This window comes from Sparus aurata, chromosome 5, assembly GCF_900880675.1.
Source record: "Sparus aurata chromosome 5, fSpaAur1.1, whole genome shotgun sequence".
Taxonomy (NCBI): Eukaryota; Metazoa; Chordata; class Actinopteri; order Spariformes; family Sparidae; genus Sparus; species Sparus aurata.
Window position 1 is genome coordinate 18238810 of NC_044191.1, and position 24393 is coordinate 18263202.

Sequence of the window (24393 nt, forward strand, 5' to 3'; positions counted from 1 at the left end):
AAAGGACATTGATGCATCCTCCGACCACAAAGAATTCACTTCCGTGCTATTGAGCCGTTCTGCCCCGGCTGAATGGATTCCCCCACATTGCTTGACGCGCTCGCAGCATGCTAATTAGCTGGATGTTAACAACGCTCTCCGATCTTTGAGCATCAGTTCACCTCAGAGCCACAGAGCAGCTCTGGGTAATTACCGCTAGCCATTCAGCCAATCTGTCACTCCGTGCTAACATGAGCAGCGAGCTCCCTGCTCCTTTGGGATAGCTTGTCAGCCTACGAGGAGCGTCAAGGTAGCAGCACAGAGAGAGGAACACTGTTTCGGTGCCCACTTTCAAAGTCAAAGTCTTCAAAAGGCTTATTAACTGGCTCAGGTTGTGACACCCGTCTGAGGTGGAGCACTCGTCAGAAGGTACCTGTGACCTCAAATTCTTTTTATGTTCCCCCGCAACTTCTTTTAGAGACAAGTTTGAGCACACACTTACAAAGTACAAAGGAGTCGTTTGTGCCAAGAAAACAGATGCAGCTTTTGTTGTTGTCAGCTGAAGAGCAGCTTCTCATGAGTTTCTGTCAAGACTTCAGAGGTTGGGCAGCTGTCCAGCTGCGGCGTCTTCCTGCCATTACACTCAGAGGAAACTGCTGTAAGCTCCACAAATCAGAAGTCATGTATAGTTACATTGCTTTTGAGAAATGAATCATAAATAATAAGTCAGAGGAAACCACGCTGCTCCACTGATCTGAGCGGCCTCATTAGTTCTGCTGGCTGTGAGTCGCAGGCATTTGCAAAGCTCTGGGTTGTTCACACACCTTCATCGCATGAGATCCACTGAGGTCAAACTTGAGTCACGTACACTGTAAGGTCGTTCATTAGTCTGCTCATCTTCTTATATCATATTGTATGTGGTCATGAATACAGTGAAAAAAAAGGTATTGTAAAAAAGACAGAATTATTCAGACATAAGGGGGCACCAATAAAATACAGCTAAAACACAGTAATTTCCAATAAATAAACAGTTTTTAGCTTTAATTTAACTTTTTATTTATTGGCCTTTTAATGTTTAATTCAGGATATTTACACAAAAATACACTGATATTACCTGTAAATATGGTGTTGTCGCACTGTTGTTATTCATTACAAAGTTTAAAATTACAAGACAGCGCTGTTTTTAATTAGATTTTAATGTATGATTTCACATGAATAACCATATAATTTCTTAATATATTTGTGTATTGATATTTTGCGTATTTCATAAACACAGGGCAGATCTGTAAAATAAACATAAGAGACACCATAAAAGTATGTATAATGGACAGAAAACTATGGCCACAGAAGTATAAATAAATCACTAATTACCTGCACTGGGCTGTGTGTAACGCCATATGCTAATCTTTATGATTTACATTTTTGTATGTAATACACAGAAATCAAAAGAATTCACCATTTAATAGTAAGAGGTAATTATGTTGTGTTATCATATGCTAATCCAAATTTACATGAAATTAAATCACATTTTGTCCAAATATTTTATATTTGTTTTCTGAGAAAATTAAGATCACACGTGAATCGTGAAGTTGTCACAACTGTACAATGTACACAATGTACACATGGGCAGTCGTAACGTCACGGCACGTGCACTGTCAAGTAAAGTAAATCAAACTAAACACATCATCCTACAGTTACAAAAACTATTTTGCACAGAACTCAGTTCCCACAGCTGATCTACAGGAGACGTCTGCCTCATATCACATAAGTGAGTCCGATATAAGCAGTCTTGGATACATGGTTGTTTGTCACTTGTGAACGATATATCTCTAGTCTGTAGTACATAACTGACACACAGCTATTGAAGGCAATTTAACCACCATTCAAAAATGCAGTCACTAGAATCATCTGTCAGTGAGCTCCCAGCCAATTATCAATCTCTCAGTCAAAAGCAAGGGCATTATAAAAGCTTAAGCTGACAACACATCAGAATTGGCTGTGTGTGTGTGACTGCTGTGACGTTATTTTGTTTTGAAGAAAGCAATGATGCCGAGCCAAGTGGTGAGAGAAGCTACCAATGACCATGTTTTGTTTCGATTTAGACAAGGCCTTCTCAAAAACAGGCCGAACATCTCAAGAGGAAGTAGATAGAAATCAAATCATTCTCCAGCTTTACCAAGCAGCTTCTTTCACGCAATTTGAAAAACCTACACGCTAGCTTCAGCAAAAACAATATATTTCAAATAATCGAGCCGAATTGTGCAACTCTGAAGCTACCAAACACTTTCCCTAATCTCCTTTAGTAATTTTTGTGGAAGTCATTCTTAAACTCTTTTTATCTTTTGGCTTTATGTGAGAGCCTTTGAAACTCTGCTCATATCATAGAATGAAATCAGATATTCGTCCATGGTATTCAGCCTGTGTTTCTTCTGGGAAAGAAAAACTTGGTATTCTCTATTTCCTGTCAAGATGGATGGAATAAAAAATACTTGTCCGTTGAATTATATGGCACAAATAAGCAGGTATTTTCATCACTGACTCCAAATATTGCCTCTTACTTCCTGTGTGCCTCTTCTGATTATGATGATGTATACAGTAAACCTTCAGCCAGGGGAATGGATGACACAAACTAGGAGGACTGAAGACTTCATGTTTTTGACTGTCAAAAGTTGATGTCATGAAGACTGATGCTGTGAGGCCTGCATTTCCATCTCCCTAAAACGCTCCGACACGTTTGAGTTATTCACTCCCTGGAGAATATTTGACCCTCTTTATTTTTACATTTAATTTCGCAAAATTCCTCCAATCTGCAGGGGGGAAAATAACGTTCCTTCCATCCCTGTCGTCTACCTTTCACATCAAAGTTACCGGCAACATTCGAGGTCAATCCATCTGACAAACAGAGTGAAATGAAATGCTTTGAAACTGAAATGTCAGTAAATTAAATATTGAAGACATACATGTATGCAAAGATACATGCAAAGAGCTACATTGTCTCCTTTCGTAATCCTCTTGCAAGTATCTTTAAGCACCGAGTCGTAACGAATCGGCAGAAACAGAACTCCTATGATGCAAAATATGTTTTGGTTCTTTTTTAAGACAAATGCCTTTAGCTTCACGCAGAGTGATGTTTGATCGTTGCTATCAAAACCTAATTATGGCTCCCATTGAGTTTTTAATCCGTGGAGGAGTCTGAGAGTGAAGAGGAGCCAGGGCCTCGTTAAATTGGTTTAGTTTTAGCTTTAGTTCAGTTTATTTGCTCATTAAAATGATGAAAGCCAAAAGAGACAAGGAACGCAGTGTGTGCTCTGAGACAAATGGCAAGAGTGGCGTATAAACCTGCCTGGTGCCACAAAAGACAGATTAACAATGACCACCAGACACAGAAGAAATTGGACAGCTGACACTGAAATACAATACAGGAAAGATTGGTTAAAAAAACAACAAACCGCATTAAAAACAAGGAACATAAAGTGAGCTTGGCAGCAAGTGTTCAAAGAGACAGAGCGAAACAATGGATGTCCTAATGATGTTCTTTGTTTGCCTGCTTCAGTGTGTGTTGGTGTCTAGTTTATATGTGTGTGTCAGGATGTGTCATTGAGTTTGTGGGTGTTCAGAGAAAGAGGACGTAAATTAGTTTTGTGCTGATTGTTCCGACTCCGCTAACGACTGCTCTTCTCCTCTCGCCAGGCACCAGAATCAGCACCTTCACCCAGGCCGATCTGGCATCGCGCAGCGTCCAGTACGTACACACCAGTGAAGAAGAGAAGCACGCCGACCAGTTCTCCTTCACTGTATCAGACGGGACCAACGAGGTAAATTAAAAAGAATAAGATAAGATCAGTGAGGGGTGTTTTGGTTCAATGATGTCGGAGGTACCTTGAATAATGTTTTCTTGATACCCGATGGTACACTATGGCGTGGTAAGGAGCATCAGGTAGGGACACTCCGATACATTATGTGGAAATTGACGCTCCCCACAGTTTTTGAGTGTGACACCACTGTCACAAATGTAAATCCAAGGTCTCAAAGCATTTGTCAGACATAATGTAGGTGCTATCTACAAACAAAGGTCATTACGACATAGCAATGTTATGTCTTGAAAATGTGTTTCTTGCAGTAAACATGTATGTAACACTGTGATCATACCCTCTCACTGAAGTTACACAGTGCAGAAACAAGTGATAGAGACACCCCTCACCCTGTTACAAGAAACAGTACCATCGACATGATTCAGAAGTTGATATTTTAAGGTAAAAAAGTTTTCAACAAAGCCTACTTGTGACCTCCCATCACAGGTTAATATTACTGAGGTTGAAAACCTTGCAAAATAATTTTATAACTTCAATGGGACTCATGGGTTTGGTAGAAGTAAAAAAAAAGATAAATGTCTGAATGTGATGTGTGAGCAAGTCAACATATCCGTGACTTGTTCTTGTACTTCTCTTTCTCTTTTTCGAAAGATACATTTTTCAGGAAATGAAGAAGTAAAGTTTGAATTTTTTACCCCCCAAAAACTGAACTACAGTAGTAGAGTTGAGTTGTGTGAATCGTTATCGGGAGAGAACATGTTGTATCGCTGCATCCTTCACTTTAGGAGATGTTTACAATGGAAATAATGGCGTTCCCACTCAACTTCATTGGGAAACTAAGTTAAAACACCCAGTGCTGACTCGTCATCTACAGAACAACAAAATTACAAATAACAATAGACTCAATTAAAACAGACAAGAAAAAGAAGAAACCATTTGAATATATAGCCCATGGCATGGAAAAAGTTGCAAAAAAGACGACGCCAACAATATAAATATGTACATAACGCAAGGTCATCGAATCAAGGTGTAACTTTACAAATATAAAAAACAGCAGGGTTTCAAATGCAAATTTCCAGTTCTTTCTTGTGCATTGAAAGTCATTTTGAAATGTATTATTCTCAAGGAATATTTTAAAGGGGGCTATGTTTTTAGGGCGGTGGGTTGTTTGGTTGTCTGCAGCAGAAATAAACAACAAACTGTAGCTGTTTTTCTTGAACAACCACATAAGTCACAGCCAGGAGGAATCTCAAGCATCCATCCATGATCAGCTCAATGGAGTCTTTCCCTATCACATATCTAAAAGATTAACATTGACAACTCTGTTCGCAGAGGCTGACGGGCATTTACTTGAGTCATGCCTCAGCACTTCTAACAATAGCAAACCCGATTTGGCGCGTCCGTGCCTTTCAGTTCTCATGATGCTGAATTCCAGTCTAGCGGTGTTCATCCTCCACATAAAAAGCCCTTCAGACGGCCGAATCATTGGCCTTTTTTTTTTTTTTTTGCTTTGAAGAAACTTTCTATCCTGATTAAATGAGTCAGTGAAAGTTTTCTTGCCCATCGGACAGTAATATTATAACATATAAATATATAAATAAATGTATATGAAATCTAATGAACCCCGAGCTTTTAGAGTGGCTTTGGGTGGCTCTGCAGCCCTTCCAGCCCCCTCCCACCCCCACAGTTCGCCTCATGCATAAATCTGCCTTGCTAATCCAGACTAATGAGGACCGCAAGGACTTGAGTAAACATGTGAAAAAGGTCATTTGGCCTTCACGCCTGGCTGGCTGCAGTGTGTGGAGGCTTTTGTGGCCACTGTAGTGGTTGGTGTTTGTGAAGTGGTGTGGTGCTTTTTACTTTTTGTTAAGTTTCCTCTCTCCATTTGGGAGGCCTCTTCAGTTTTCTGTAAAAAAAAAAAAAAAAGAAAGGTAAAAAAAAGCATTGCATATTAATATCACGTACTTTGCATTAAAGTTGAGTTTTTTGTTTTTTTCCCATTTTAAAGTGATACTGAAGCGGAATATATTACTCACTGTGTAAAGAGATGGGATTGCTCAAGGGCATACCAGTGCAGAGTTTCTGTTATAACTGCAGTTTGTGCTATTTGGGGTATGTCATTTGGGTTTTACAGATGTGTTATTCCATTTGTTAAATGTTCACCTGGGCATACAGCGTAGAAAGTTACTGCATATAGCTTTCTCGCTTGACTGAAACGTATATATAATTTGTGGCAAATTTCATTTCATTACCGTTACCAGTGCTCTCAGTGCAGTACATCGGAAATAACATTACACATCGTCACTGTCCTGTGAAAAGAACCCATCTCCGACACATTTTCATGAGCTATGAAACACAGCCCCGTTTCCAGCTTTGCACACAATACATTTACAATACATTTTCCCAGATTATACAATAGTCTTCAAGGATAAAGTATTTTTCTCGAAACTATCCTAAAATAATACACCCATGCCATGCCTACATGATCTGTGTATTTAAAGAGTTATTTGTCACTGTAATCCTTTCTCCACCATAGCGACAGTGAAGAAATCCCACCCTACAGTGATTCAAATGTGTAATGCAACTGTGTTGGGGGTGGAGGAATCCACAGTTCTCCTCCTTCTGTGCAAAAAAAAAGCACTCAGTTTAAATTAATTATGAGACTTCAGCAGTGTGAATACAGTCACACCATTAAATAGAGGGTATCCAGAGGTGCCAAAGTTACACTGTTTTTAGTACCATTCTCACTGGGCTAACAGAGCTACCTAGCTAAGGGCTTGTAAAGTTAGGAGTTAGTCTGGTGGTCTGCTGCCCCTTATTTGTTTTGAGTTTGACAGGTGGACAGTTCTTACCAATGCACCTTTAGGTCTTTGATGCACAAGTCATTTTTCCTGGTGAATAAATTGAGCAGTCCTTAGAGAGAGGAAATGAAATGAACTCGAACCAAAATAGTACAAACTCTTAAGAAAGAGTCACACATCTCCGTTGCTCCAAAATGGATTCATATCGTCCTGTGCCTGTGGTCTCCAGGTTGCTCAGACGTTCTACATCACCATCAAGCCAGTGGACGACTCACTGCCTCTTCTCCAGGTTCCTGGCATGAGGGTCCAGGAAGGAGTGAGGAAGACCATCACCGAATTTGAGCTGAAAGCCACTGATGCAGACACTGAGGTAGGAAACTAGCAACAACAACCCCTAAACAATCTTCAACAACTGTCATTATTTATTTATTTATTTATCTACCAGTTTTGAGTAGAGCAGGACCTCCACATAATAGCTGATCAGCGGCTAAGCTGGCCAAACTAAGCTATGTAAGCTGCCCTCTGTTGTTCAGCGAGCCATCTGTTCATCATAGGTTTATTTTCTCTGACAACAATTTTTAAAGAGACTGTTTCCTCCTACCTTCAGACACTCTTGCACTGCTAATCCCATCAATCTGCCATCTTCAGTGCACTCCAGGAGTTATTGCACTTTTCCCATTTTCGTGCAGCTTAATCAGCTGCCTTCAGTGTCTTTATGAAGCTTTCCTACAGCATGGGTGCTGAAGTTGCATAGTAACAGTGATAAGCTATATTTATAGGAAATGAAAAGTAACCTTCACTGCGTCTCTTTTTTTTTTTTTTTTTTACTGACTCTGAAGAACTCACACTAAAGTTTGTTACCATGACATCCTCGCCAATTTCTTCACCACCCTTCATTCATTCCTCACCCTCCATTTCTCCTGGTTAAACATCACTCTGTCCAGGCGGAGTCCATCATCTTCGCTGTCGTCCAGGCTCCTCGTCACGGCACCATCGAGCGCACGAGCAATGGTCAGCACTACCGGCAGACCAGCAGCTTCAGCATGGACGACATCTACCAGAACCGCATCAGCTACAACCACGACGGCTCCAACTCGCTCAAGGACCGCTTCACCTTCACTGTGGTCGACGGCACCAACCTGCTGTTCATGGTGGAGGAGGGCGGCAAAGAGGTGTGTGTGTGTGTGTGTGTGTGTGTGTGCATTCACATTTTTTCCACAGCAGGAAGGCTGAATATGGTGTTAGATTGTGTGTTGGTGTGTGTGTGTGTGTGTGTTTGTGGGTGTGTGTGTGTTTGAGGCACCATCTTGGCATTTTCATTACAGTTAGATGATTGAATTAGCAGAGTTAGGGCTCAGGTGGCGTCTATGTGCTCATGTCTGTGTATATGTGTGTGCGCGCGCGTGTGTGTGTGTGTGATCTGACCTTTTTACGACAGGAGGGGTGATTCAGCAGTTTGTGTGTGTGCTCTTGTTCGTCTATCTTTGTGAGGACCTTGTGGGTTACAGATCCGGAGAGTGACTTGAAAATTGAGGAGATATTTGCAGAGTGAGATCATTTTCAGAGCGTGGACATCTTTGGACAGCAAAAAATATGATATAAGAGTTTAATGGGTAAATACAGCTATTTTCCACATTGAAGTGCATTTACAGGTCTTGGGGAGCATAACAGCATCTGTGGAAAATGTATGATAAATACTTTTGTCGCTCCAGAAGAAGCTGCATGTATTCTGATATATTGCCTCCAGGGATGTTACTCAGTTTCTTTGTGATTAATGTAGGCGCCAGGTTTTGAAAAGGAAAAAAAGCGGCTAAATTACACACAATGCAACTTAACCACTGAGTGACATCACTGGAGATAATTTATCAGATTACATGCAGCTTCCTCTGGACTCACAGAAGACCTGTAAACACACTCTAATGCAGAAAATTAGTGAGTTTACCCTTCAAGTATGCAAAGAATATTCACACAGGAAACAGAGGATTGCTTCCTGTCCGGAGTGAAGCTGTAGCTCAAACCATGATTTCTATCGCCATTGTCAGAGGAAACGGATGTACAGAACTAATCACATTGCAATCATTTGCAACACACGCTCCCACACACAGATTATTCTGTTTGAATATTTTAGTGGCCTTCAGGGTTGAGACTACAAAAATTTATTAATTTAATCATTCAATTAATTTAATGAATCAGTTAATACAGAAAAATCTCAAAAACTTGCCCGACAATCACCTCAGAGTCCCTTACTTTATCTTGCCAGTGATCTGATATGAATTAAATGAGTGTCCCCACAAGTGTACAAACATCTGTGTGTGTGTGTGTGTGTGTGTGTGTGTGTGTGTGTGTGCGTGTGTGTTGTTAATGTTAGCTTTATGGTTGTACTTATGAGCAAGCCTCAGGGTGAATTGACTCCTCCACTCGTCAATTTTGCCGTCCCTCTCTGCCGCCCTCCACCACCTGTCACTACAAATAGTCCACATGATTAAACTGAATGACAGTGGGCAGGTATTGATAGCTGTAATCACACACACACACACACACACACACACACACACACACACTTCTTTGGTTTGTGTTTATTATCTTTCTATCACCTGAGGACTCCGAGGCTCCACACACATGTCCTGCACCTCAGAGGACAGTTTTGTGGCCTTTACATTGCTGATGTCTGATATGAATTTGTTCCCACTGGATCTGCTGTGTTATTAAATAATGTATGAGCTCATATTACACCCTCTGGATGAATGCATCCTTCAAATGTCATGTGTGAAAGATGGCCTGAACAGTGTCTGAGTGATAACAGGCTGCTCTTTCTGTATTCCCTCTTGCACCTCGGACACAAACTAGTAATATTGGTAGTTTACCTGATTTAGCCTGTCGTCGCAGTTCAAAGGGAGACGAGTCGATAAAGTAATAACCTGCAATGTTTACCATCAACATAATCCAACCAAAAGAACATTTTCCGTTTCCTGTGCGTTATCATGTGTATCCACGACAAACTGGTTGGTTGCGAAATGGTTTAAATTATTTTTTTGTCGCACCACAACTGACATGTTGTTCACCTCTATTGTATGAGGATTGGGGCAACTCTCTGACAGACAAATATCTCAAACCCTGGGCCAATGAAACCAAAACTATTTGAGTGACCACCAGGAATAATTGAGCTTGAATGAACAAATGTTCATTCAGTGGGAATGTTTGAATGGGAATGTGAGGAAGAAAATGGCTTCAGCAGTTAAATCGTCTTTTGAGTGACTTTCCATTACATTTTTCTTGACAGCATCTCCACCAACTTAAAAAAATGCATTTTTAACTCTAGTTTCCTGGTTTTTCAGATAGTGACAGCTGCTCCACAGAAGTTCAAGATCGATATTCTGCCAGTTGACGATGGCACGCCACGTATCGTGACCAACCTGGGACTGCAGTGGCTGGAGTACATGGAGAATAAGGTGCAAGTCGGTCTCCGAGTGTTATCTCTTTATGAAAGAATGCCCTCCTCCTGATTGGTCTCAAGTAGAGGACTGTGGTTTTGTGTAACAGAAAAATGTGTTTGCTGGGTTTTTGTACTCAGCAAACTCTCCTTGATTACATTTTTAAGAATGACTTGGTTTTTGCACACACTGCTCTGTGTCCTCTCTGTGTACGACGTCTTTATCACAGCAACATATTAAAAGTGTCTCTTTGACTGACACAAGTGCAAAGAGAAACTTGTGTCACCATTTGCTCACAATGTTTAACTAACTTGCTCCCCCTGCTGGTTTGAACACCTCAACACACCGCAACCACTAGTTTCTATGGCGGACATTGTTAAAATGTCACTTTGTTCATTCATCCTGAGTCTTTGCTGCGTTTCCACCGAAGCTAATAAAGTCTTCGGTGTCTTATCACTGAGGAACATTTGCGTGTAATGTTGAACTCTTGCATCTGCTCCAAACTGCTGGAAAGAAAGAAAACAAACAGCTCCTCAGTAAAACATCTTTTCCAGTGGAAACAGGGCTGTTAAGCTGCGGCCTGAAATTAATTTGTCGTATCTGTTCTGTTTGGAGTTTGCATGTTTACCTGTATCTGACAATTTGGGTGCCCCAGTTTGCCCAGTCATCAGATGAAAACCGTATATGTTAGGTTAATTCTTCTGTCAGATTCTTCTGCCTTGGAAGTGGAGTTGGTCCCCGAATTTCTCTGCAGAGATCAGTAAAGGATAAGAAGTCAATGCACTGGTCGCCCCTGTCATCGTCCCTTTTCCTGCCCCTCTGGGACAGATGGGAAAAATAATTTGTGTTGCCTGTGGGAGTTTTTTTGACAAGAGACACATTTTGAAACAAATGTATTTTTATATTATTCAAAGTTACACTTTAACTGTAAGTGTTTCTCTTTGGTTAAATAAAGTGCTCCAGGATCAAACTCAACGCATTTTTCAGGATCCTTATCCTCATTAAGCCACCATGAGGCAAAACATAGAGTACTCACTTTGTTTGTGTTTATCCTGACAACTCCAGCAGTTTGAGACAGAGAACATAAGAGACACGTTATCACATACTGACGGCAGATAACATCTGTGGTGTCAGAATTATCATGTTTAGTCTAAATGTGGCAACAGCGCAGGTACACTTTGGTCATTTCTGTTTAATGTTCACCAGGCCACCAACCTGATCACCAAGAAGGAGCTGCTGACCATGGATCCAGACACAGAGGACGGACAGCTGGTTTATGAAATCACCACGGAACCAAAGCACGGCTTCCTGGAGAGCAAGCTGAAACCTGGCAACCCCATCACCACCTTCACACAAGGTCCATATTAATGTTATACATTGAAAAATCTTAGTACAGCTACTTTCACATTAGCTGTTTTTAATATTTGTGTGTAGAGGAAAGAGTTTGCAAATGCTTTGAAAAGTTCCATGGTTGTTCTATTTTTTTTAAACATTTCACTTGTACAGGTTGCCTGGGTGGCCACGTCTATTTGTGACGCCTACGGGAACTTTTTTTCTTCCAAGATTCATGAATATGAAGGATTTTTTTTTTTTGTCCATGGAGCAAAAACTAACCACCATTTAAACTTCAGATTCTTTTAACATTCTATAACCTCTTAGTACAGTTGAATTGAGTATTTCGCAAGGACATGTCCAAAAACGTCGTACATTCCTACCTGTCTTCACTGAAAGTTTTGTTCAGAGGCCCCTCAGCAGCTGTTGGAGTGTTTTCAGTCACCCACAATGTGCCAGCCAAATTTGCTGTTCAAATGCGGCGTTCTCGTCATGAGCCTGCTTATCTCCACCCGGAGGCGGCAGCCAGGAATCAGTGTCAGAGTGCTTTTGTGAAATGTTGATCCTCCAGGCTGGAGAGCAACTGGAGAACATTCACTTTGATGTGGCGCTTTCTCAATTTGGACCATGTAAACATCATTTTCTTAATGATAACAAATATCCAATAACTGAAATAAACCCTCACCATGAGAGAGGGATTTACTAAGGCAAACTGTCCGTCAACATTATTCTGACTGTCAACATTTACTCTCATATTCTGCTTGAGCGCAGTCTGTAACTGTGCTTCCATTAATGTTTTCATACATTATTTTCTATCATTTGCGCCAACATTTAATTTTATTTTCTGTTTATTCTGAGTGTTTCTTAGAAATTCTTTGTATTTATTCTGAACTTCCCAGAAGGCCATTTGATCATCTTTCCAGCACAAGCAATCTCATCTTTTTGTGGCCTTCAGCCCTCATTTACAAAGTATTTCCTTCTCTACATCCGCCTCTGGAAGGTATAAATGAGCAGAAATTGCCAATGATGGCTTTCATTTCCATTTTCAGTTTTTTTTTTATTTCTGTCAAGTAATGGAAAAAGACCAGAGGCTACAAATTAGAAGGAAGAAAATGCATTCTTCACCGAGAGTTTTATTATTAAGATTGAATCGCTGTAGGGACAGTCTCTTTTTGGTTGTCTCCTTCCTCACACGAAGGTCAGATCAGTGCGAAGTACCTGATGACCAACAACTCTGCGTTGTCTTGCTCTTTTAATGCAATGTGTATGATAGTCTCCCCGACCCCCCTGTGACCTGAAAAGAGTTTTAAAGATGAGAAGAAATGATAAACTGTGTTTAATCATTTTTGATTTGACTTTGTTCCTCTCCAGCTGATATCAACCTGGGTCTCATCCGCTACGTGCTGCATCAGGAGAACGTTCAGGAAACCATGGACAACTTTAAGTTCCTGGTCAAAGACAGCAAACCAAACGTGGTCAGCGACAACGTCTTCCACATCCAGTGGTCACTCATTAGCTTTGAGCACAAAAGGTCTGTATATAAACATCTGTTTGTCCTTGACCCTGATTTTTGTTGAAAGAAAGTCAAATTACCCTCAGTCTCACTTCCTCTGATGTTTCCGCAGCTATAACGTGAGTGAGAAGGCTGGGACGGTGGCTGTGACAGTGAAGCGAACGGGTAACCTCAACCAGTACGCCATCGTGCTCTGTCGCACCGAACAGGGCAGCGCCACCTCCACCAGCAGCGTCGGATCCAGTCCGGGCCAACAGGACTATGTGGAATATGCTGGACAGGTAGCCAATGTCAAATATTTAGGTTTTTTAATTATTATTATTTAGGAAATATCAAAAGACAAAACGTGAAAGCTTCTGCTTTCTATAAATGTTAGACATCCACAAATCTCACATACCTACATCTGTGCCACATCTATATTGTGCTTTTTTTATGGGCTCAGCTAGCCCTAACAACCCACATGAGGTCTCCCCCACAGGGCTTAAAAGCCTGCAACTTCCCTCCACTTAGTTAGAACTGAAGACATCTCTTGGATGAGAGGTGAATTGACCATTAGATATGATGTCAAATCGTAAACAAAGACACATATAGACCAACACTGCTATTATCCCATTACTTCGCAGGTACAGTTTGATGAGAGGGAGGACACCAAAGTGTGCACCATCATCGTTAACGACGACCAGGTGTTTGAGGGAACTGAGAGCTTCCATGTGGAGCTAAGCATGCCCGTGTATGCCCTGCTGGGCAAAAACACACGCGCCCTCGTAAACATCAACGACACCGAGGACGAACCGACTCTGCAGTTCGATAAGAAGGTCTACCACATCAACGAGAGCACTGGCTTCATCCACGTGCCCATCGAAAGAAAGGGTAACGAACGCTGCACAAGCTGCATCAGGGTTTTCTAGCTTCCCTGTTAGCTTTTTAAAATGTTTCCTCTTTTAACTTCCCTATTTCATTTAAAATACATGCACCTCCCCCTTTCTTTTCACATATTTAGCACGTGTGCATATATGTTCCATATATGCTCATTGCAACACTTCTTTAAGGCCATATGATGCTTACAATGAGTGCTGAATTCACTTCCACTCCAGGTGACACCTCCAGCACCGTTTCGGCTCTCTGCTACACCGTGGCCAAGTCGGCTCAGGGCAGCAGCCTCCACGCTCTTGAGTCCGGTTCCGACTACAAGAGCCGCGGCATGAGCAACGACAACCGCGTCATCTTTGGCCCAGGAGTCAGCATGTCCACCTGTGACGTCAAGCTCATCGACGACAGCGAGTACGAGCTCTCCGAGGAGTTCGAGCTGGTGCTGTCGGACGCCTCAGATAACGCGCGCATGGGGGATGTGACGTCGGCCAAGGTCGTCATCGATGGACCCAATGACGCATCCACTGTTTCTCTTGGGAACGCCACCTTTACTTTCAGCGAAGATGCGGGTATGAGCCGTCTAGACTAGGATTGCTTTGGCAGTTTTTCTATAACCAAGTTAGATTTAAGTTAGACTCTCTTTTCAAATGTCGCAGCATAGCTAAACTCTTTAAGAGACAAGTGAAAATGTCCATGGGGAAATTAGGAAGGTGCCAAGCAGAGTTGCAAATTGTCTTTTAAAAAGAAAGTTTTATAGTGGCTACATCCAAGGGTGTAGCATTGATTTATTGCCAGTTGTGCAGTGTCTGTGGACCCCCTACACACACATCATAAAAGATTACTGCACATAAAACACAATGTAAGCATAGTTCCTGAACATTAACATCTCACTTGTGGAAACAAGATTATTACGAGGTTTTTTTTGTCCGTCTGTGTTGAACAGAGAGCATGTTGTGAAGCGTGAAAAAACAGGACTGATAGTTGCCTCTTTTAATAATTAGGACAACAGCTTCCTGCTTTTGAGTCAGTGTGTTGACAGCTACACTATGCCACTGACATAGAAGTATAAAGAGTTATTTGAAGCAACGTTTTAATGTGAAAGCTAATTTCATATTTTAGTCATCATCATTTAGTCATCACACATTACTCAGTATGAAGATTGGTAATGCTTTATATGGAGGTCCTTAAGATAAGCTTGAATGCCGTTATAATATGCTTATTAACTTTATAAAGGCTCTTACAGGTCTCTATAAGATCATTTATAACATTATGATGTGTTGATAAGACTATGTAAGCATTATTGTATCTTAAAAACATGTATTGTTACATTTGAGATCATTTTATAGTTATCAGCACTTACAAGAAACATTCTTAGCAGTTTTATGACTACTACTTGAAGAGCAAAGAATAAATGTTTGGTTTCTTTGTTTATTGTTTATATTGTTATATTGTTCATGATGCCATTATTAACACTGGAATAGCATTATGAATGTGTAATAATGGTAACAAGCATCATATAGAGACCTATAAAAGCCTTAAGACCTACCAACTAGTGCTTATTACAAGCACCTTAATATAAAGTGTTACCTAAAGAATTATATAATAAAGTTGTGCTGTAAAAACACCTACCAACCTCTTCCCCCAAGCCTCTCCTGCTTTATTGCTCTCTCCCTGTTTTACGCTGTCAATGCTTTATTCTCAGATAAATGCATCAACCGTGCAGTATTGAACAGTCAGCATGATCAATGACAGCAAAATCAGCCACGAAAGTCAGTTTCTCTGTCAGTTTAATATGACGCTATTAGTTCATGACTCAGAGTACTTTAAAATTGCAGAACAAAGCAGACTTTGTAAACAAAACTGCTGAAGGCAGCCAAATAGCTGCTTTGGTTTGTTGTTAGTCTGCCCTTATAAAATGGCCCAGGATACATCTGTGGTTTTGAACTGCAGTGATGCTGAATCATTCTGTATTTTCTAAGCCTGCATTCCATTCTTATTTCCACTCTCCAGGCACAATTGAAATACCAGTGCTGCGCCATGGCAGTGACCTGTCCTCTGTGACCTCTGTGTGGTGTGCCACCAGGCCTTCAGATCCCCCCTCGGCCAGCCCGGGGGTCGATTACATCCCCAGCTCCAAGAAGGTGGAGTTCAAACCTGGAAAAACCGAGGAGGTAAGAATACCTACCTTCTCACCTACACCCAAAAAAAAAAGAGAAAACATTTAGTGTTGGCCAAGGCAACGTTATGCAGATATCTGAAAGTGTGAAGTCAAACGCAGCTGGATTGGTCCGTAAATAAAGAAACCTCTCAAATAATTTTTCATGAGTAAAATATTTACATTTACATCTTTATGTTATAAGGTGTCCTTCCTCCATACCTTTAAAACAGCAGACCTTGCCCAGGAAACCTTTTTGAACCGTGCTTACACTGTGGCCTCTTTTTATTCCAGACCTGCAGTTTGACAATCATGGACGACATCCAGAACCCATCCATCGAAGGATCCGAGTCCTTCGTGGTGTTCCTCAGTTCTCCTCAAGGTGCTGTCCTCCAAGAGCCCTACGAAGCCAACGTGGTCATCACTGACACCTTCCAGGACAGTATGTCAAAGTCAAAGACTTTAAACATTCACCTTAAATGAAACAAGCATTTTGTTTTTCAATATCTCAGTTACATTAAGTATATAGTCTTAGAATCGGCTCCCTCACAGCCTTCATCCCTTCTCTCAGTTCCCAGCATGCAGTTTGAGAAGACCGTCTACACCGTGAAGGAGAAAGACAGTGTCCTCCACATCCCCATCTTTCGGACAGGTGATCTCTCCTTCAAGTCATCAGTGCGCTGTTACACGCGGACCATGTCAGCCATGGTGATGGATGACTTCGAGGAGAGGAGGAACGCAGACGAGTCACGCATCACTTTCCTCAAAGGAGAAAAGGTAGAGTTCAGTCTGAGATGTTTATCTGAAGTAGATAGACTTTACTTTTTAGTCTTTTTTAAAAAATATTTTTGTCAAGTGAGCTGCTGATTCAAATGCTGTCCTGTGTCCCAGGTCAAAAACTGCACAGTTCACATCAATGATGACTCTGTCTTTGAGCCCGAAGAGGAGTTCCAGGTGCATCTTGGGACACCACTGGGTGACCACTGGAGTGGTGCCATGGTGGGCGTTAGTGACATTGTCACCATCACCATCACCAATGATGAAGATGGTAAGCAGGCACCCCATAGGTCACATACAGCGGATAGCTTACTGATGTATAGGTGCCGTCTAATTGTGACTGATAGCACTTCGGTTCTGCCCCAGAGAGAAAATGTTTGGAAGAGTTTGGTTTGTCTTCTTATTCAAGCACACAAAAGTCATGAATCATGGTATATTTTATTAAGAAGCAAGATACTGTATTGTCTTCGTTTAAGTCTCAACATGGGCAACACTGTGACCCTTCATGCTCCTCTGTTCTAGCTCCCACCATTGAGTTTGAGCAGGCTTCCTACCAGGTCAGAGAGCCTCCCGGCCCAGATGGCATTGAGGTGCTCAACATCAAGGTGAACCGTCGGGGGGATCTGGATCGGACCTCCAAGGTCCGCTGCAGCACCCGAGATGGATCGGCCCAGTCTGGAGTTGACTACAATCCCAAGAGCCGAGTGCTGAAATTCACCCCTGGTCAGTACTTAAAGCTCATACTAGTTACATCTCCCAAGAGAGAACATTTTTGTGTGTTTGTAAAGCTAAAATATGGCTCAAATGTCTCCCTTTGCTTCACTCTGCAGGGATGGACCACATCCTGTTCAAAGTGGAGATTCTGTCCAATGAGGACAGGGAGTGGCATGAGTCCTTCTCATTGGTTCTTGGCCCTGACGACCCTGTGGAGGCAGTGCTCGGGGAGATCACCATGGCAACTGTAACCATCTTGGACCAGGAGGCTTCAGGCAGCCTCATCCTCCCTGCCACGCCTATCGTAAGAATTCATCCAGTTTATCTTCTCTTGATACAAGCACACAAACACAGCTGACTTGCTGGCTTGTTTGTTTTTCCACAGAGAATCTAAGCTTTTGTCTGCAGCTCCACAGTGCTCAGGGCTTAACATGTCTCTACACTTGCAGTAGAGAGCCTGGAGCAAGAAACCAAACTCCTGGCAGAAGCACTCCTCTGCCCTTATACATATTCAGCAACCCCAAAACAGCAGCAGGAAACATATGCAGCATTTTCCTCCAGGCGTTTGTTTACAGGTTTTTCCTGTTCCTCATGCATTTAACCAGAGCCACTTACAATGAGCACATCAGTTCAGCTATATTCAAAAGCTATTAAAATATTATACGGTGGGTGATTTGACCTCAGCTGCCTTTAAGTACCTCAGCGGGAATCTCATCTCATGCTGCGCTCTGCCCACCTCATCCGGACCACGCTGAAATAAAAACAAATTGATTCCAGGAACAAACTTCATTGTTACCTGCCGTCCTTCCTCCTCAGGTGGTCTCTCTCGCTGACTACGATCACGTCCAGGAGGTGACCAAGGAAGGCAGTAAGAAGACGCCTTCACCGGGTTACCCTCTGGTGTGCGTCACCCCCTGCGACCCTCACTACCCCAAGTACCCTGTGATGAAGGAGCGCTGCGAGGAGGCGGGCATCAACCAGACCCAAGTTCACTTCTCCTGGGAGGTGGCGGCGCCCACCGACACCAACGGTGCCCGGTCGCCCTTTGAGACAGTCACAGACACCACCCCATACACCAGCGTCAACCATATGGTGAGTTAAAGATTTCTAAAAAAAGGGAGCACAATATTACCAGCTTCAACAATATGACAAACACAGCATCAAGAAAGATTTTGATATTTTCTCAACATCATTTCCAATCAGTCCTCACATACAGTAGACTAACCATTGTGAGGCTGTTTTGCTCTGTGTGGTTTTGTTGCCCTTGAGGCGTCACTTCTTCATCCTCGAATGTAGGACACGGGGCAGATTAGACACTCAAACTTCAGGTTGAGAAAAAATACAATAACTACTTCCTTAGTGCTTCCTTGTCAATAAAGAGTGTAATTTTTTACTTATAGTTATGAGAAATAAACAGCTTGGTGCTCAAGGACACATGGATCCAACCTGACTATCATCGCCTGTCATTTCACTTTCATTTTATGTGGTGTAATTTACTGTTTCCCTGCTGTTTTCTTGTCCTCCTCACCAGCCAGATTTCCCCTCCACACTTGTCTCGCATCTGTTTCATTAGTCCAGCCCTGTTCTCTGTGTTCCTCCCCAGTCTGCTTTCCCTCCACACCCAGTGGATTAACACTCATTACCCCTCGCCTGCGTGCACCATGTCGCTTGATTACTATTTACACCGTGGAGGAACATTCATTCCAACAAACAGGGGCCTGCAGTTAGTCATGCAGCTGGCTGTAGTACAGGGGAGTGTTGGTGTTACACCACTAGCACAGGAGCTTTGGACCACTGGTAGAAAGAGTTTTTCAGGCCTGGGGCTAGCTGGTTATCATGCTCACTTCAGTAAACATAATTTCAACACAGTACATAAAGGTCTTTGATAATTTTACATAATATATGAATGTCATTAACTGAAATTTTTACGTAATGCACCTTTAAGTCCAGTCTTTAGTTCAGTCTTTGTGGAGTCATCTGTCCCTTGATCCTGCCACTGAGTTTCCCTGATCCTGCTGTGTTTCCTGTTCCTTGTGTTGACATTTATCCTGAATAAATCTTTATCCAGTTGGGCCGATCTTCTCTGCTCTCATAGTGTCACTGATACCAGACTGATGCTTTTTGAATGCGCAAATGTTTCTTAGAAGTAGAGCTAATCTAAAGGGACGAATAATTGCTTTAACTGGACAATGAGCTGTGTCGGTCCAAAAAACTAAAGATTTAGTTGAAACTTAAGAAACTGAAGTCCGATAAATACAATCAAAAAGAGAAACTGACCAGTGCCTGTAAATCTGACAGACCTCATGTGGTTTAACTTGTTGCAGTAGTGTAGACGTGTCCACCAGGGTGTGTCAGTACATCATGACATCACTGTTGGCTGTGGCTGCAGGTGTTTCAAAGACTACGCCTGAACACAACCAGCAGTGACGCAGGCTTCAAACGTACAAACACTGATGCTAACGTAGCTTTTCAGACTGATATTATCCAGATCGAAAGCTGTGATTCCTTTCTTCTCAGACATGACATTACATCCTTTCTCACTTTGCTGGAGTCAAGTATAGTTATTCTTTATCTTAACTTGTCAGCCAATAGCAGGGAGTAGATCTCCCTGTAACTGCTCGGTAAGTTGGTGATATAAAACTTAAAAACACATTAGAGCCATATTTTACATGATGAATGCTGGAGGAAAAATGTCCTGACAGCCAATTTTTCCCCCCCATTTGGTCTTTCTTGCAGTCTCTCATGTCTCATCTGTTCCTCTGCTGTCTCCCCTCAGGTTCTGGACAGCATTTATTTCAGCCGCCGCTTCCACGTGCGCTGCGTTGCTCAGGCTAGAGACAAGGCGGGTCACCTTGGAACCCCTCTGAGGAGCAACATCGTCACCATCGGCACAGAGGGCTCCATCTGCCACACGCCTGTCACCACGGGAACCGCCAGAGGCTTCCAGGCTCAATCGTTCATCGCCACGCTCAAATATCTGGATGTCAAGCACAAGACACACCCAAACCGGTAAGTAGGGACGCACTGGGTGGTTGCTTTTTAATCGGACCAAACCTTGGTGTATTGTTTGTTAATATCTTTTCTTTCTTGCAATGCGTCCTTGTTTAGTATCCACATCTCAGTGCAGATCCCCCATCAGGACGGCATGCTCCCCCTGGTGTCCACCATGCCGCTGCACAACCTGCACTTCCTGCTGTCAGAGTCCATCTACAGGCAGCAGCACGTCTGCTCCAACCTTGTTACCCTCAAAGACCTGCAGGGGCTCTCCGGTCAGTCACACAACAAGACACACACGCACACTCACACACACACACACACACACACATACACACACAGTCACACTGACACATGCAGGGACCTCCTGTGAATCCTCCTCTCACCAAAAACAAACTTTGATGACTTTCCTCCACAGAGACAGGTTTCCTGGACGACGTCTCCTATGACAGCATCTCCCTGGGGCCGGGGTACGACCGGCCCTACCAGTTCAACCCCAACGTCCGCGAGGCCAAGAGCATCCAGCTCTACAAGCACCTCAACCTCAAGAGCTGCATCTGGACCTTTGATGCCTACTATGACATGACGGAGCTCATCGACGTCTGCAGCGGCTCCGTCACTGCGGATTTCCAGGTGCGTAGGAGAGTCAAGGCCTGGATACAAGTCATGAAGAAAAATCTTTGGATCACTGCAGTGTTTAAATTGACCTAAGGTCCATGTGACAGCAATTTCACACAGAATTTCAATATGCATTAAACTTTAGACAGACAGGAATGATAAATGTGTTTATTTATGTTCTAATATGTTATAATAATAACAATAATAATAATAATAATAATAATAATAATAATAATAATAATAATAATATAGAAAAAATAAGGGGGAAAATCAAGCTGTGACCACTGATCATAGTGCCAGCATATCTGCATAATATATAGAAGTAAATACATTTTAGTTCTTACACTAGTTGCTCCAACCCTTAAATGACTCACTGAGGGAGAACCAACATTGTCCTTCATCATCTTGTTCTTCAAGGTTCGGGACTCGGCTCAGTCCTTCCTAACGGTGCAGGTTCCCCTCTACGTTTCCTACATCTACGTGACGGCACCGAGGGGCTGGGCCTCCCTTGAGCATCACACCGAAATGGAGTTCTCTTTCTTCTACGACACCGTGCTGTGGAGGACAGGTTAGAACTAAACACAGCAGAGACCAGATGACCTCAGCAAAATATCTGGTAATTGCTGCACTTCAGCTTTAATCTTGATATGACCTCTCACCTCTTTTGTTGGTGCTTCGTGTCTGCAGGTATCCAGACTGACAGCGTCCTCTCAGCCAGACTGCAGATCATCAGGATCTACATCAGAGAAGACGGACGACTGGTGATTGAGTTCAAAACCCATGCCAAATTCAGAGGTCAGTACACAACATCCACTGCTACATTTGTTGGTTTTCTTCAACAATCAAGTGTCTGGATCAAAGGATGTTTTCTTTGTCAGCCCACTGCTAATTTTTCTGCCTATTCCTGCCCCTAGGTCAGTTTGTCCCTGAGCACCACACACTGCCAGGCCACAAGTCCCGCCTGATGGCTCCTGACCACCTCGGAGGCATCGAGTTTGACATTCAGCTGCTGTGGAGCGCTCAGACATTTGACTCTCCGTACCAGCTGTGGAGGGCCACCAGCTCCTACAGCCGGTCAGTCAGGACAGGAGCACAGATGAAATTCACACTTTCAGCAATTAATTTGAAGAACACCCTTCTAGTGTCAAACTCTGCACTGACATCATTCTACACAGTAAACCTCAAACGCTGAACTGGAGGAATAAGAAGATACAGATGTTTGATTGGAAGAGGAGTTTTAACTAACAGTAAATTGAATGTAGTCAAGCATGTTTCATGCAGCAAGGATTACACTTGCCAAATTTTTTTTTTTCAAATTTTAGCAGCTTTCGTTGGAGGTTGACACGAAGCAGTTCCAGTTCTGTAGAAATCCTCAAGATTGACTTCTTTAAAGTAAAAATGACAGTTTTATCTGCTGGATCACAGAAAGATCCTAGATCAACCTGAGATTCTTCAGTGTGTCACCTCCCCGCGCCTTTCTATTGAGCCTTTTGTGCTGTCTTTATGTGTACACAACAGGAAGGACTATTCTGGAGAGTACACCGTCTTCTTGATCCCCTGCACAGTCCAGCCCACTCAGCCCTGGATCGACCCGGGAGACAAACCTCTGTCCTGCACAGCTCACGCTCCAGAGAAGTACGTCCCTTCTGAAGTCCAGCTTCAGTCAGAACAGTCTTTGTTTGATAATGAAAAACATTAAGGAGCCTGGTGCATGGAGGGGATAAGACAGCAAATGGAAGCACAGCAGGTCACTTGAATCCTAAAGTATCTCGTTGTTCTCCAACAGGTTTCTGGTGCCGATCGCCTTCCAGCAGACCAACCGGCCAGTTCCTGTGGTCTACTCCCTCAACACAGAGTTCCAGCTGTGTAACAACGAGAAGGTGTTTATGATGGACCCTGCCACCGCTGATGTCTCTATGGCTGAGATGGACTACAAGGGAGCGTTCTCCATGGGTAAGACTGGAGAGAAACAGGACTTACCCTCTTAAAACATCCTGTCAGAAATGTTTATTTGAGAGAAAGAAGCTGCCTTTTGATTTATTGTTTTCATGTTTTTAACTTTTATTATCCGTATATCTTTGAGGCCTTTTGGTATTGCTCCGTTGATTAGTTCTAACCAGTGCATCAAGATGGTAATGGAGTGGTCGCTTCAATTAAGTCTCGGTTCTTCATGTGTCAAAATAAAAGAAAACTTCTCCCTCTGCTGCCCCTTGCAGGTCAGACTCTGTACGGCAGGGTTTTGTGGAACCCTGAGCAGAACCTGAACGCAGCATACAAACTGCAGCTGGAGAAGGTTTACCTCTGCACCGGCAAAGACGGATACGTTCCCTTCTTCGACCCCACAGGGACGCTGTACAACGAGGGGCCGCAGTACGGCTGCATCCAGCCCAACAAGCACCTCAAACACCGCTTCCTGCTACTGGTACAGTTATTTGTGTTTTATTGTGTTTGGTCTATGTCTTCCAAGGTCATTATTTAATATTAAATACTAACATATTGAGGATTCAACTGTGTTACCACCAAAGAACTGTCATGTTCAACTGATATTTAAAACCTGTTCGTTATCTTTGGGGTCTGTGTTAACAAATAAAGGAAAAGGAGGATAATACCAAAATTACAATACTGTTATGTTTGTCATGAAATGATTATCATAATATGCATTTACATGAAATCTGACAGCCTTTTAATGTGAAACAGATACAGAGTGTTGAGTTGTTAAGATTTGTTAGTAGTTGAGTTATTAAAGTTATTGAGAGTAAACAGTAAAAATTTAAAAAGAACAGGTTAAATGGGAGACAATTTGGAAGTAGACAGAGGTCCTACAAAAATCAAATACACTTATCTGTGCTATAAAACAGGAAGATGAATCACCCTGTCCATAATTAGGGAATCTATGGTGTCTCCTGTTCTTTAGGGAAATTGTTACTTGTAGGAAAATCAGGCTGCAGCAGCAACTGGAGGAAGATGGAAGCATAACATTTTCCTGAGATGCGTGGTCGTTTGAATAAAACCTGCATGTCATGTTTTTGTCCTTCTATCGGATGCTGATCTGTGTTCTTTTTTCTTTCCGTTTTTCTGTTCAAAGCACTCGTAACTGAGTTTACCTAACCTTCAGGTAGAAAGAGCACTTCAGATTTTGTATGGATGTATTTGCTTCAGATAACCTCCCTGTAACATTTTGCTGGTAGACAGAAGGTTAACATCCCTTCATGCCTATGAACACACACAACAGACCTTCGACCTTTTCACCAGCCAAACCAGTCTGACCCGTCCCTCCTCTCGCCTTGATTTGAAAACATTCAAAGCCTGTGGATTATTCAAATCACTCACATTCTACACATGTAAATTCTGTTTTTTTTTATCATTAACAAACCGTCAGTGTGTGTAGCAGAAACAC

General features: G+C 42.4%; 1 protein-coding gene across 2 annotated transcripts in view; it reads left to right on the plus strand.

The window, feature by feature from the left end:
• The window catches only part of fras1 (Fraser extracellular matrix complex subunit 1), a 257491-nt gene that overhangs the window by 230351 nt on the left and 2747 nt on the right, over positions 1 to 24393 (plus strand). For both annotated transcript variants that reach the window (XM_030416990.1, XM_030416991.1), the window contains exons 47-71: positions 3670 to 3794; positions 6822 to 6962; positions 7537 to 7764; positions 9928 to 10041; positions 11230 to 11380; positions 12727 to 12886; positions 12981 to 13149; positions 13492 to 13738; positions 13963 to 14307; positions 15749 to 15909; positions 16188 to 16335; positions 16465 to 16670; positions 16785 to 16941; positions 17193 to 17393; positions 17501 to 17688; positions 18201 to 18476; positions 20161 to 20393; positions 20493 to 20653; positions 20797 to 21011; positions 21414 to 21564; positions 21684 to 21791; positions 21911 to 22070; positions 22515 to 22631; positions 22783 to 22949; positions 23213 to 23418. In XM_030416990.1, coding sequence (XP_030272850.1) covers positions 3670 to 3794; positions 6822 to 6962; positions 7537 to 7764; positions 9928 to 10041; positions 11230 to 11380; positions 12727 to 12886; positions 12981 to 13149; positions 13492 to 13738; positions 13963 to 14307; positions 15749 to 15909; positions 16188 to 16335; positions 16465 to 16670; positions 16785 to 16941; positions 17193 to 17393; positions 17501 to 17688; positions 18201 to 18476; positions 20161 to 20393; positions 20493 to 20653; positions 20797 to 21011; positions 21414 to 21564; positions 21684 to 21791; positions 21911 to 22070; positions 22515 to 22631; positions 22783 to 22949; positions 23213 to 23418 — 4535 coding nt within the window. The remainder of the gene's footprint in view (positions 1 to 3669; positions 3795 to 6821; positions 6963 to 7536; positions 7765 to 9927; positions 10042 to 11229; positions 11381 to 12726; positions 12887 to 12980; positions 13150 to 13491; positions 13739 to 13962; positions 14308 to 15748; positions 15910 to 16187; positions 16336 to 16464; positions 16671 to 16784; positions 16942 to 17192; positions 17394 to 17500; positions 17689 to 18200; positions 18477 to 20160; positions 20394 to 20492; positions 20654 to 20796; positions 21012 to 21413; positions 21565 to 21683; positions 21792 to 21910; positions 22071 to 22514; positions 22632 to 22782; positions 22950 to 23212; positions 23419 to 24393) is intronic.